The sequence below is a fragment of the Hyperolius riggenbachi genome, chromosome 11 (assembly GCF_040937935.1).
Source record: "Hyperolius riggenbachi isolate aHypRig1 chromosome 11, aHypRig1.pri, whole genome shotgun sequence".
In the NCBI taxonomy this organism is placed as follows: domain Eukaryota; kingdom Metazoa; phylum Chordata; class Amphibia; order Anura; family Hyperoliidae; genus Hyperolius; species Hyperolius riggenbachi.
In genome coordinates this window covers 183,531,636-183,546,958 of record NC_090656.1, presented here as the reverse complement: position 1 = coordinate 183,546,958, position 15,323 = coordinate 183,531,636, and the positions used below count along the sequence as shown (strand labels likewise).

At 45.6% G+C, this 15,323-nt stretch overlaps 1 protein-coding gene across 1 annotated transcript in view; it reads left to right on the top strand.

Annotated features, from left to right (window-relative positions):
• Nucleotides 1-15,323, top strand: part of DUS2 (dihydrouridine synthase 2) — a 68,499-nt gene that overhangs the window by 48,171 nt on the left and 5,005 nt on the right. Inside the window, exon 9 of the mRNA XM_068259848.1 lies at nucleotides 14,409-14,479. Coding sequence (XP_068115949.1) covers nucleotides 14,409-14,479 — 71 coding nt within the window. The remainder of the gene's footprint in view (nucleotides 1-14,408; nucleotides 14,480-15,323) is intronic.

Sequence of the window (15,323 nt, the reverse complement as noted above, 5' to 3'; positions counted from 1 at the left end):
TTGAGTTGGAGACAGCACAGCCTTCTGCCCCAGAGACCATTGTCCCACAAAATTTGGTGCTGGCCGTAACAGAGACCTGGGAAGACTGGACAGAGACCTTGAGTACTTTTCAGCAGGATGTCCCTGAGGGGAAGCCTGAGGGGGTTTTATTTGTGCCTCTGCCATTCCGTCTCCGGGTGCTACAGATATTCCATTCACACAAGAATGCGGGACATCCTGGGGCATCTAGAACGCAGGATCTTGTGGCCAGGTGCGCTTGGTGGCCGTCTCTGGCAGCCGACTGCAAAGAATTTGTTAAGGATTGTGCGGTATGTGCTAAAAGCAAACCCTCCCGGCTGGCACCTGTAGGGAGGTTGCAGCCTTTACCCACCCCGAGTGAACCATGGACCCACTTGTCCATGGATTTTGTGGGTGAGCTTCCCAGATCAGAGGGCATGTCGGTCATTTGGGTGGTAGTCGACCGCTTCAGCAAGATGGCCCATTTTGTGCCCTTGAAAGGACTCCCCTCAGCCCAGGAATTGGCAGACTTGTTTATCAAACACGTGTTCCGGTTGCACGGCATTCCGGAAAACATAGTGTCCGATCGGGGAGTCCAATTCGTATCTAAATTCTGGAGGGCATTCTGTCATCAAATGGGCATGAAGCTGTCGTTTTCATCGGGCTACCACCCACAGACCAACGGTCAGACGGAGAGGGTCAACCAGGCGTTAGAGCAGTTTTTGAGATGCTACGTTGCAGAGGCGCAGAATGACTGGGTCAAATTTCTGCCCTTTGCAGAATTTGCACAAAACAATTTGAAAAGTTCTTCCACTGGATTTTCTCCGTTCCAGGTTGTGTCTGGAAGATTGCCCAAATTTTCACCGTTACCAGTGGCCTCCACTCCGTTTCCAGCTCTGGAGGCTTGGCAAAGGTCTTTTATAGATATTTGGCGGACGGTGAGAGACAGTTTGGAAAAGGCGTTTCTGAGTCAGAAGGGTCAAGCTGACAAGAAACGGTCTTTGGAGTGGAGATTCCAACCAGGAGACTTGGTTTGGGTATCCACACGTCACTTGGCCCTGAAACAGCCCTCAGACAAGTTGGGTCCCAGGTTTGTCGGGCCTTTCCCGATAGCCAGAAGGATCAACAACGTCACTTACGCTGTTGATCTTCCCGCCAGCATGCGTGGGGTAAGGTCCTTCCACGTATCCCTGCTTAAGCCATCAGTCCATGTGGGTCCCACTCCTCCTCCTCCTGTGTTGGTGGATGACCAACCTGAGTACGAGGTAGAAAAGATTTTAGATTCACGCGTTGTACAAAACTCGGTACAATATCTCGTACATTGGAAAGGGTACGGCATTGAGGAGAGACAATGGGTACCGGGGAGTCGCATGCATGCGGACGAATTAAGGAGGGAATTTCACGCCTTACATCCCGAGAAACCTGGTAGGAGTTGTCCGGAGTCCACTCCTCGGGAGGGGGGTACTGTGAGGAAACGCGGAAAAGCCGCCGTCTCTCGAGGTGAGGCGGCTGTTTCCGCGTCCAGCATGGCGTCACAACGCGGAAAAAAAACGCTGCATGCCGCATGGGCAGTGCGGCGGAATCCGCATTGGTAACGGCGGAATCCGCATCAGAGGCGGCCCCCTGCATTAGATTCATTGCATGACAGTACTGGTGTGGCTGGGACTGATAGTCCACCAAGATTCAGACTTACACGCGCGCGAGCACAGAGGCAGAGTTTAAATAGCAGTTAGAAGGGTGTCGGCTGACCAGCTGGGTCAGCTGACAAATTCCACTGCTCCCATTGGACCAGCAATTAGGGAGGTCCTGGAAAGGTCCTAGAGTATATATACTGCTGGTTGTTCACTTGCTCTTTGTCTGGCGTGCGATCACACATGTGGGAGCACCCAGATCCGTAGTCAGATCCGTAAGTGTGCCGGGACCAGCTGGAGCTGTAATCCTACACTTAGCTAGATTCTGTTGATAGCTAAAGTACTAGTTTGATTGTGATTATCTGTTATGACTTTTGCCTGCCTTGACCACCCTTCTGAACTCTGATCTTGTACCTCGTTATTTATGATACTCTGTTGCCGAACCCCGGCTCGTTCCTTGACTCTGCTTCTGCCTCCTGATTTTGTACCCCGATATATCTGATACCCCGTTGCTGAACCCTGCCTGTACTTTGACTCCGCCTTTGCCTCCTGATCTTGTACTTTATCTGTCTGTGTGTGTACGACCTGGCTTGTCCGACCTCGAGAACCGACCTTACCGTTAGAGGCGGTTCCTCGCTCTGTTAGCGATCCTCCCTCCTGAGGGTCACTTTCAGATATACCTTCCTACTGTCAGTCTGACTCCTCCCGTCTTGGAGAGCTCAGGTCTGCGGAAGGAATCTGTGCAGTACTCCTTGCTGCATTGAGGCCTTGTCCTCTAAGTGTTACTGTTACACTAAACACTACACTCTACTCAGGTGAACAGAGGTTAGTTTGTATATCGGATTATCGGTGAGACTGCAGATCACTTATAATCTGGTATATATCTGTATTTCCGGTGATACTGCAGATCACCGGTAATCAGATACTCTCTGCACCCACCGATCGTTACACATCTCCTGCCATCCAATGGGCACTGTTACACACAAGAGAGCTCCAGAGTTGGATGATGGGAGTCTGGAACAAAAAGCAGGAAGATTTAGAAAGGGAAGTGAGATGTCCAAACATAATACTAAACTCATTAGAGTGGTGGATGTCGGAAAAGATCCTAACCGAAGGAAGATTATGGACAATACCAGCACAAAGATGCATTACCACGGATGCAAGTCTCCTAGGATGGGGAGCCCATTTAGAGGGGAAGATATTTCAGGGTCTCTGGCCAAAGCTAATAAGAAATCAGTCATCAAATTACAGAGAGCTAAGAGCAGTGAGAGAAGTACTAGTACAGGTGGTACAGTTCCTGAAGGGGCAACATGTTCAACTGAGAACAGACAATACCACGACAGTGGCCTACATAAATCGTCAGGGGGGAACAAGATCAAGAAAACTTCTAGACCTGACGATGGAAATTCTATTAATAGCGGAAGAGAACTTCCTCTCGTTCACAGCAGTCCACTTGAAGGGATCTTTGAACACCATGGCGGATTTCCTGAGCAGACACAGACTATCAAATTCGGAGATGGAGATATCCAACAAAGTCTTCAGGAATCTGGTCAAGAGATGGGGCCGACCTCAGCTCGACATCTTTGCAAACGGAGCAAATACAAAATGCAAGAGGTTCTATTCCCTAAATCCAAGGGAGGGAGCAGAGGCGGTAGATGCGCTCAGTCAGAGATGGACATTCAGAAAGGCATATGCGTTTCCACCAATCCAGCTAATACCTCGAGTTTTGCAAAAGTTAAGGCAGACCAGAGCAACATTGATCATGATAACTCCAGATTGGCCGGGGAGGAGCTGGTATCCGATTCTCCTGAAAATGAGACTAGAGGGTCCGATAAAATTGCCTCACAGAAGGATACCATCTCAGGTAGAGAGAGGAAGTATAAGTTACATACCAAATCTAAACCTGTGTGCCTGGCTTCTGAAAGGTCTCCTTTGAGAAAGAGGTGTCTCAGAGAGAGTTATCAGTACCCTCCTCGACTGTAGAAAGAAGGTAACTAGAAAAATATATTTAAAGTACTGGAAGACTTTCAATTTGTGGAAAGAAGAGTCAGGATTTTCCGGAGAGACAATACCAACCGTATTAGAATTTTTACAGGACGGTGTGGAGAAAAACATTGCCCTCAGTACCTTGAAGGTACAGGTTACAGCGATATCTACCTATTTAGATCAAAAATTAGCAAATGACCCCCTGATCATACAGTTTTTTAGATCCATAGAAAGAAGAAAACCTATAATTAATAAAAAGATTCCGAGTTGGGATCTCTCTTTGGTATTAAGGGTCTTAAAGGGAGACCAATTTGAGCCAGTATCAGAAATTCCATTAAGACAATTAACAATGAAGATTATTTTTCTAGTAGCAATTACTTCAGCCAGGAGAGTGAGCGAACTGGAAGCCTTCTGTTGTGATGAACCCTTTTGTCTCATATTTAATGATAGGGTGATATTAAAAACATGTGAAGAGTTCCTTCCTAAGGTAGCTACGAATTTTCATAGATCCCAGGAGATCATATTACCCTCCTTCAACGAAGAACCAACCTTAGATGTTAGGAGGTGTCTCATTGCTTATTTGGACAGAGTAGCAGATTTTAGGAAATCAAGAGCTCTATTTATTAATTCGTCAGGAGCTACTAAGGGCATGAGGATGTCAAAAAGAACTATAGGCAAGTGGATAAGACTGTGTATAGAGGAAGCCTATAGGTTGACAGGATCTACTTTACTAGGTGCAGTTAGGGCTCATTCAACTAGGGCAGCTGCTACATCATGGGCCTACAGAGCGGGTGCTACGCCAGAAAAAATTTGTAGAGCCGCTACGTGGACAAGTATGTGCACCTTTTCAAGACATTACAGGGTGAATCTGATGACTGCAAGACAACAATCCTTTGGGAGAAAAGTTCTGCAGGCAGTCGGCCCACCCTAAAATTGGTAAGATTTCTTGCTCATCTTCTCATGGTGGACCTGTCCTGGAGGTTACTGGAAAAACCAGTGTTTGTTACCTGGTAACATCCTTTTTAGTAACCTCCAGGACAGGTCCGTAACCCACCCGGATAACGGGATATATATAGATGAATGTGTATAATAATATGAATATGCCTCTTTAACGGTTAACAGTTCTTGTAGTTGACTGGCGATGGAGGGGTTGGCTTAAAATTTATAGAGTGCTCTAATTTGGAGGTTTCCTGTTCCTGGGAGGAGCCTATGTCGTCTCATGGTGGACCTGTCCTGGAGGTTACTAAAAAGGATGTTACCAGGTAACTAACACTGGTTTCAGCACCTTTTTTCCTGTAACTTACCAAAATGAGCCAAGCAAGAGTTTAGTATACATTCTGAGTATAATAAAAGTGTCAAACACTAATTCTTGTCAAAAATAAAATAAAATTTATTAATGACAAACTGAAATACCTTGCATTTTTCCTCAATGCAGAAATATAAAGAAAATGCAGAAATAAATAAATCAATGCAGAAATAAATAAATGAAGGCAGAAACAAAATTATACAGGGTACAAGTGTACTTTAGAACACTTTTTTAGTGTGGTAGATCTTGAAGCATGGTAATGCGCAAAGTGCCACGTCACAGTCGGGGCAAAAAGTGCGGGTCTCCTTCCGCATCTTTTTGCCATCCTTGTCCTTCTTATTGCAGCAAACAACGCACCTTCCTGTAGGGTTTGCTTTCTGTGGGGTCGGTGGCAAGTACTCCACAAAGTGTCTCCCTGAAAGCCGTGTCGGATTCACGACATATGATGCCCTGCGCCCCGGTCTAGATGTTGACTCTGGTGGGGGGTACTTCATGCAGATTGCTTCCGTCAGCTGCCAGACAAAGTCATGGTGGGGTACAGGCCTTACACAGCTTTTCTTGTATAGCACATAGCCATTCCACAAGCACTGCTCAAGTAAGTGGCGGAAAATTTTTTTTATAATATTTCCGCTGCTGCTTGCGGACAGCCGGGTAGAAGGTCATGGCTCCATCAGCCCTGTCCACACCCCCCATAGTGTTGTTGTAATCCAGTATGGCTTTGGGTTTATCCACCTCCTGTTTACTCCTGTTGGTGGTGCGGACAGTCTCGGCATTATGAATAGTGCTGAGGACACATACATCACGTTTGTCCTTCCACCTCAGAGCCATCATTTTGCCTTTCTGCCAGGCAACGACCTCCCCCTTCTTCAGCTTCCTGGCAGAAAAGGCCGGCGGCAGATTGCGACAGTTAGCCCTCAAGGTACCATAGGCATCGGTTTTATGCTGGACCAGGTAATCAAAAAGTTCAGGGGAGCTGTAGAAATTGTCTGTCGTCAGGCAGTACCCCTGATCCAGCAATGGCTCAATTAGGGTTAGGACAGAGGAGGTGGCACACCCAAACTGGCTGAACTGAGGGGCAAATTTGGTGCCTTTGCCCGTGTAAATTACAGAGTTCCAGATGTACCCGGACTTGGCCTCACAGAGCATAAACGACTTCACCCCAAAGCGTGCCCTTTTTGATGCAATAAATTGCACCCAGCTCAGTCTCCCCTTATATGCCATGAGGCTTTCGTCAACCGTGATGTCGCGATCTGGAACATACACAGCCTTGAAGTTCGCAACAATCATCTGGTATAGGTCACAAATTTTTTTCAGCTTGGGTGCGGGATGGGTGGCCTTATCAAACTCCTCGTTGTTTCCGAAGTGCAAATACTTCATGATGAGGGTGTACCGTGGCTCGGACATAACCGATCCAAAGAAGGGCGTACTGAGGATCTTATTAGTGGTCCAGTACCACTTCTGCAGCGGCTTACCAACAACTCCCTGGAGGATGACGAGCCCCAGGAACACCCAGATGTCATTGCTGGTCACAGGTTCCCACTTCCTGCTCCGCGAGAACCTGGGTAGAGAAGATTCCTGCTGATGTTGCGCTGCATAGCGATTCGTCTCCTCAACGATCTTGCGGATGACGTCATCAGTCAGGAAGAGCTCCAGAAAGGACAGCGGACTCTCGTCGCACGCGATCTTCTGCCCGGGTGCCCCTGTGAAGGGGAACCTGGGTGGCGGAGCTTGAGTGGGGCTCCCCAGCTCACACCAGGTGCGTGCGACCGTCACTGGCTCCTCGGCTTCCTCATCACTGGTCTCCGTCTCCGAAGACAGGTTATCGGGAACCTCGCTGTCTGTCGATTCCTCTAGGAGCTCGTCTTCGCTGTCGCTTGCCTCGAGGACATCCAGCAACTCCTCGTCACGCACACGCCTCCGGGAGGACGAGGCCATGACCCCAAGCAGGGTACGGGGTCACGGGCAGCGACAAAAAAAAACAACAACAAAAAAACGGCAAAAGCAAACGCACAGGGATCACAGCGTCTTGAAAAAGACGGAAAGCAATACGCAATCTGACAGTAATATGAACGAAGCTAAGGCTGGAAAAAAGCAGAAATCGCACAGAAATCACAGATGATAGCTGACAACAGACTAACACTGGACTCTGGGGACTCTGAAAGAGGGAGAGGCAGTAACGGTTCAGGGCTTTTATTGAGAGCTGACAGGTGTTTGTGTTTGTGCACACAACTTTTTGAATTACAGTAGCATGATTGGATTACATAGAGTTTGTTTCCCTATGTAATCTAATGATGCTGTCGCCGCGACGGACACTAGGGGGCGCAGGAGCCGGCGTCAGAGGAAGTGGCTGGGCTACGCCATCTTCCCTGACTGCCGGATCTCCGGAGAATTGCGTAGAGAAGAGGGGAGCGGGGACCGGAGGATCGGGGGAGCCGGGGACCGGTGATCAGAGCCCAGCAGGAGGGAGAGGGAGCCCCGCAGCAGCACAGAGAAGGCGGCCGAATGCACGCGCTGCACAGCGGTGAGTGGGGGAAGTGCTGGACGAGCTGAGCTCGTCCGAAACACTAGCAGCAACTTTTTCTTGGACGAGCTCAGCTCGTCCAGAACGCTAGGGTGGTTAAATGAACAGGTGTTTTATATTAGTATTACTAGTCTATCTAGAACATCTATGTAGGAGCATGAAATGGACAATTTGGGCAAGAGTGGCACCAGGGGAAATTTGGACAAGCCATAGGCGCCTATGAGAATGTCGCCTACAGATGGAACTCTTTTGGGGGGCGCATGAAAAATAGTGGCAGCAGAGTTTCGTTTCAGTGTGTTTGTGGCCTTTAGTAGCACAATACATCTTCATATGTCGGAATGGTCAGGTTGATGCCTTCACCCTTAAGTGCCCTATGCCATTTTAAAAATAAACCAAAGAGAGGAGGTGATTTATATGGTCGGTTACTTAGGCTAGAGCCCGGGTGGATTTTTCGCTGTGGTACACTACATCGGGAAAGGGGGGATTCTGAATTGAACCTGCCCCCTTCCTGATGGAAATATTAGACTTGATCCATGAAATTGCAGTAATATTACCACGCTTACACATCGCGCGGTGGTATTACAAAGCATGTGGTAATCATCTCGTCGCAAGCGTGTAACTACCGTGTGTTAGAAATCATGTTCTGTCATCTCCTGCCTGCTGGTGGTGGTATGGAGTTGGACTGCCTTGGATTTCCGCTATTCACCAGCGGGTGGCTTGTCATTGCATACAAGGACTTGCAGTTCTTTGTCTGGCCTGCAGAGGCATCTAATGGAACTCTGATCACTTACTACCAGCTGCTTCCTGTTACATGGACTATATAAAGACTGCCTCTTCCTCCAAACAATTGCCAGAACTTCTGTTCCCTGTCGGTCTGAGTTCCTGGTCACGCCTGTTCTCTGATTCCTGATCTTTGCACCCTGTTTGCTTGATCTGATGACTTGTTGCTGAACCTTTGCTTGTCCTGACTCTGCTTCCGTTTATTCCTCTGTGCCTTGTATGTATCTGATTACCCGTTGCTGACCCTGATACTCTGTCTTGATTTGCCTGTTCCCTGTGATACCGTGCTGATTTGTATAAATTGTATATTTGTATATATTCATCGTTATTTGCACTAGTTAGTTAGATAGATAGGTTGGTTTGCATGTTCTCATTGATTGGTGATCACCTGTATATAGTTGCGGTGGATGTGGGTTGTATATGTTTGCATCATATTTGCATCATTGTATACAGTATATAGGCCCATACACACGTCGGATTTTTCCGAACGACAGGTCGTTTGAACGTCCCGTCGTTCAGTCATCCGCACACCAAATCGGGCATGTGTACAGACTGTCGTTCGGGTGATAAGACTAGTCTTGAGCGATCCGCCGGGCGGATCGTTCAAAATCAGTCTTATCACCCGAACGACAGTCTGTACACACGCCCGATTTGGCGTGCGGACGACTGAACGACGGGACGTTCAAACGACCCGTCGTTCGGAAAAATCCGATGTGTGTATGGGCCTTATTTGTCACTGCATTTCCCTGGTTGTTTGTACATAGCTTGCTGTGCATATGGTTGCATCTTATTGGCATTTATATTTGCATGTACCATATGGTTTACAATAAACACCTTTTCACACTACTGATTCAGTGCCAGTGTTTCTGCAAACTGTGGTCATACCTTGTAATACCTACTTGCACCGTAACACCGCGAGATAAGCTCACGTTACCATGCACTTTGTATTATTACGTTGCGGTGTGTATGCACGGTAATATTACTGCAATTTCATGAATCAATGCCATTGTGAGTGGGGTAGTCCTGTATAGTGAGGCAACTTTATTTTCCAAGTTGTTTGTTTGCCCTTTTTTATTTTCTATTTATTTTTTATTTTCTCTTGCACCTACTTGGATCTTTCCACATGAGTATTCTAGTCATTTAAATTAAATTTTAAGCTGGGAAAAAAACAAACATATACTCACTTATGGAGAGGGAAGGCTCTGGGTCCTATAGAGTAGAGTTACCCAACCCTGTCCTCAAGGCCCACCGAGTACATGTTTAGCAGAAAACCACAAACATGCACAGGTGAGGTAATTAGTGTCTCAGCAGAGCTGATTAACTACCTCTGTGGATTTCCACAAAACATGCACTGTTGGTGGGCCTTGAGGACAGGGTTGGGGAACACTAGAGCCTTCCCGTTCCTTTCACGGTCCCTCGGTGTCTGACCGATTGGTTGAATATTGCTCTCTGCCACTGCGGGAGCCTTTGGAAGTCTTCAGGAACCCAAGTACTTTCAAAGATGGGCGGTAGCGCTCTCACATGTGCAGTACAGAGACGCCTGTCTTCGGGAGCACTTGGGTTCCCGAAGCCTCTGGTGGTGGGGGATTCAAACCGGGGTGACTTCGCTGGAATGCGGGTACCAGGATAGAAGGAAGGCTCTATAGGACCCAGAGCCTTCCATCTCCATAGGTAAGTATCTGGTTTTGTTTGTCTAAACTTTAGACAAGGCTTGGCAGTGGTGAAAGGCAATGAGTGGTTGAACTGTCTATTTTATATGTGAACTTCCCTGTGTTTATGGGATGGCTATCAAGTAATGGAATTCCATGCCATCACACCAGCTTTTATCCCAGTTTTTCAGGGGACGTATTCAGCCTTCATCTTGAATACTATAGGAGGTGATATAATGACCTGATTTACTGAGGAGCACCAAAAGGGACCCGACAGAAAAATTGTCCTAAAATCATAAGCTGACATCAATACTAACTACTTAACATGAACTGGTAGCATCAACAACATCTCTTGTATGACATGGCCCTGAGACTGTGTAATAGTACTTCACTACCACTGGCTGCTATGTCAACTGGGGCTCTGGTGAGCCTTGGCGGATCACCATACTCTCATTAGAATAAAACTAAGAATCTATTAAGTATCCTCATGTGTGCCATCGTCCTAGCCTTAGTATTGGTGGTGGCGGCATGTGCTGTTATTTCTATCAATATGGCTGGTGGAGAGGGATAGCGGCAAGGGATGGGAATGGGCTTGGCTTGGCTTCCGAAACAGCAAATCCATCCACAAACTAGCACTCCCTGAGACTCAATAGAACCTTACTAGTGCAGCAAAAGTGGTAAAGCCATATAAAATTCTAAACAGCCTTCATACTAGATAGAGATAGTGACCCACTGTAGAGCCACTAGAAAGAAGAGTTAAGACAGAACTTCCTTTGGTCATGAAGGATTTAAAAAATAAGTACACTATAAATTCGCACTACATAAATACGTTGGGTTCACATGTCATTGTGCTAAACCATCCCCATATTATCCCTTGAGTAATCATTCAAATATAATCTATTACCAAGTTTGCTCACCCAAAGAGATGTGAAAAACTCCCTGGCTATGTTTTTTGTTTTCAGGCACTTCCCCATTGCCCTGATCTTTCTCCAACCGCTAAATTTCTCACCATTGGGTTTTTAAGCATCTGTGATCTTAATCCAATATCTGTGATCTGTTCTGTGCCTGAGTAGTTCTCTCTGTAATCGACTTCCTTCCTTTCTATGCCTAGATCAGACCTGGCAGTCACAGATATGGTAAGTATGTAGAATCACAGTGGTAGCTAGTTTGGAGGGCAGTGGGAATGCAGTGGAAGATGACAGCCACAGATCCCTGGTATCCAGTGTACAGACAGCTGGTTGGTGAAGGTCATGTCTAAACTCATGGAGAAGCATGTGATTTGTTTGATCAGCTGATAGATTTGCAAGCTCTGATTTGCCGTGATCACATTCTGCTTTAGCACATGATCATGACTAGTAAATCAGAGACCTGACTAAACTGATCACATGCTTTTTCATGAGTTTTCCTAGACACGGCCAACACTACTGCTGGTAATAGGGAAGCGTTAGTAGACTACTGTCTGCTGAACAGATCAATAATCAGTAATGAAGTATAACTACACGTTGATTGGAGGCAGTTAGGGGTAGAATGCATATAAACATGGTGTAGGTTCACTTATCGTTTAAGAAACCTCTATTGACAGTCAGATCATTCACCTGTTGAAGCAAAAAACAGATGTGAATGCTCTTGCATAATAAACTCATAGTCTAAGAAGTTTTTTCATTTTTCAAAAAAGGCAGTATAGCTGGAGTTTATTTAGAAGAACCTGTGTGAAAAACTCCAGTCATACACATAGCTGCTAATTTACTAATTGTTCAGCAACTCTTACTACGTCAAGTATGTCTGAAGTGAGTCTTGAGGGACCGTTGAAAGATATCAAAGGTTGGAGAGTGTCGAATGTGTTGTGGCAGGGGATTCCAGAGGAGAGGTGAAGTACATGCAAAATATTGTTTATGTGAATGCAAGGAGGGAATTCTAGAGGAGGACAAAAGGTCATATTCAGATTTGAGATTGTGGTTGGGTTGGTACCTGGAAACCATTGAGGAGATGTATAGGGAATAGAGATTGTGAAGATCTTTGTAGGTTAGGGTAAAGAGTTTGAAATGGATTCTCTCGTTAATTGGCAGCCAGTAAAGTGCTTGACAGAGAGGAAGAGCAGAGGAAGAGCGATAAGAAAGATGAATGAGTCGAGCAGCCGAGTTCAGTACAGATTGGAGTGGTGCCAGTCCACAAAGCAGTATATTATAATAGTCCGGGCAAGACTACTAACAATTTAGTAGTGTCCTGAGATGACAGTAGCTGGTTAGGGAGTGAATGTGAGGAATAAAAGAGCGAGAGAGGAATCAAATATTACCCCCCTAATCACCGTGCTTTTGGGGACTGAAGTTTTAAAGTTATTAACTTTTAGATTGTTATATCATGCAGAGATGTGGACAGAGGCGGTGGAAAAATGATTTGTTCTGTTTTATTCATATTAAGTTTTAAGAAACGTGAGGTCATGAAAGAGGATATAGCAGACAAGCAGTCAGGAACACTTGTAAAGAGGGAGTTAAGTTCTGGGGCCGAGAGGTACAGTTGTGTATTAGTTGTATATAAATGTAAAAGAGAAAACCGAGAGCCCAATATAGTGTAGTATGTTGAGACAAATGTTTTAATGGTAAAGTGAGAGAAAATATACTCACAAACATGGGTGACCGTTCAGGCAACCACTATAAAGGCAGGTGAGGAGATTAGGCCTGTCCTCACTCAGGGCTCAGAAGTCGCTCTCTGTAGAAAAGAACCAAGAATGGGGGTAGCAATCCCCTCCACCAGAAGTGGACACAGTGTGTTTAAATGTGGAACAGAGGCGCCAGCAGGATAAAAATTCATAAAACTTTAAAAATGCTTGGAGGAAGTGGTGGGCTTGCCTCCCAAAAGCAGACAAGATATCCTGTTTTATATCAATAAATACATTTATTATAGGGTACCCCAAATGAAAGTGCTGGGGTCCGTATAATAAATGTATTTATTGATATAAAACAGGATATCTTGTCTGCTTTTGGGAGGCAAGCCCACCACTTCCTCCAAGCACTTTTAAAGTTTTATGAATTTTTATCCTGGTGGCGCCTCTGTTCCACATTTTAAACAGTTGTATATAAATGGTATTGGAAACCAAATGAGTTGATAAATTTGCCAAGACTGTGCATGTAAATGGAAAAGAGGAGGGGGCCAAGGACAGAGCCTTGAGGTACTTCCACAGACAAAGGATGTGGACAGAAGATCATATCCAAGTATAAGACTGTGAAATACCTACCAGAGAGGTGGGAAGATATGCAGGAGAGAGCGAAGCCCTTTATGCCTGCAGATGAAAGTATCGGTAGGAGTTAGGTGTGGTTGATGACAGATCAAAAAGGAGTATGGATTAATGGCCTTTGGATTTAGCTTTAAGAAGATCATTGGCCACTTTAGTAAGAGCTGTTTCTGTCTTAAGGTGGCCAAACACTTATAGATTTGCAACAGATTTGACCATCAGATGTGTGCCACGCACTAGGAACAGACTTCAATAGATTTTCAGATTTAAATCTATTGGAAATCTATCTAAATGCATCATTGGACCATTAGATCCAATGCAACTGTATGGGCCATAGATCTGCTAACAGCAGCAGATCGACCTAGATCTTCCATCCTTCAGATAGATCAAATCCATTGAAACTGATTCTCGAGAATCGATTTCTGATCGATCGATTCTATAGAATCGATTGAATGATGGCTGAAATCGACCAGTGTATGGGCCCCAGGAAAAAAGGGTGCTGGTGGCTAGTGGCCAATTTAGGCATCGCCATTGGTACTAATGCAAATATCGTTAATATGGTGCCCAAAACAGAAAAATGGGCGCCCGATATATATCGTTTTCAACATTAGAAAATTACAGTTTTTGAAATATATTCTGTTTTTGAAACTTGCAACATTGTAGTGTTTGTCATAGTATTTTGTTTGGATGTATACATTTTACGCTATCAAATATGTTATCATTTCTACATTTGAAAGGGCATCAGGAAAGGGGGTTTTAGGTTTAGGCACCAGCGGGGCTGTGGGGGTCTTAGAGTTAGGTACCACCAAGCAGGTCTTAGGTTTAGGCACCAGTGGGGGTCTTAGTGTTTAAATAACACGGGGGGGGGGTCTTAGGGTTAGGCACCACAAGGGGAGGGTTCTGTGTGAGAGTAGGGTTTAGTTAAGCTGTATTATTGAATATTGAAACCAGTATGCCCCCTGGCGATGACAGGGAGACACGAGAGCGCACTCGGCTGGACTGCGCCGACTGAACGACTTACCAGGGCCAGTTGCGGCAAAACGAGGAGGTGGAGGAGGCGTGGGATCGATAAGCCTGGAGGGGGCTGGAGGAAGCCCCAGGTACAGTATGTTTATTTTATATATAAGTCCCTATCTCAGGTACACTTTAAATATTGCTATGATACATTTAATTTTTACCTTAATTTTTTTCTACACTTAGCAGTTTAAGTTGCTAAAATTGCTATGCATTACTTTAGATCTTGTGTATAGTTTCATAAAACACATTTCATGCTGCTTTTTAATGTATGTTAAAATCCTTCATATTTCAGCTAGAAGAAACTCTCAGCTTAGTGAAAATTATTGAGAAAACCGGTGTTGCAGCCATTGCTGTCCATGGAAGGTAACCTCTCTGTTCTTGCCATATAAACCAAAGAGGGGAAACTTAATTAAAGAGGGGTTTTAAATAGAAACTTTAACCAAGGATTGAATTTCATCCCAATCAGTAGCTGATACTTCCTTTCCCACGAGAATTCTTTACTTTTTCTCAAATAGATCATCAAGGGGTCTGTATGGCTGATGTTGTGGTGAAATCCCTCCCACAGTGTGATGTCTGATGATGACGGTGGTCCTAACAGTTTCCTGCCTGTGAACCTCGTTGCATTGTGGGAAATAACATCTGTTTCCAACTGCCAAGCAAGCCGTATCACCTGCACAGGCACATTCGCGGCTTTCCAGGATTAGATGTTCTAAGACTGATTAGCCACAGGCGTGTTTTAGCTGTTTGATTCAGGCACTGTTGAAGCCTGAAACATCCGAATGACTGCCAGGCAACTGCTTTTGTTTTAAAATATACCTATGGGTAACACACATTTGCAAAAGATGGAGACTTAGTAAAGGGAAACCTGTGGCTCCTTCCATCCTCCTTCACCCTGCTGATTCAGCGCTGGGACCCTCTGGACATATTCAACAAGAGCTTGTCAAATAAATTTGCACGGACATTCTCCTGCAGCCACACTGCGCAGGTGCCCAATTGTCCCCTGCCTGCACAATAGCACAGCTCTTTCCTTCATACAGCTGTGCAGGAGCAGGCCATGATTGTGGCTGTGCAGTGCAGACACGCTCATACTCAGGCAGGGGTTTGGACGGGAAGAGGGTCCCAGCAAGAAGCGTTGGGTTGCAGGAGGCTTGGTGAAGCCTCTAGAGATCATCCAGAGGCTTCCCTCTACTGAGGTTAGAATCTAAGT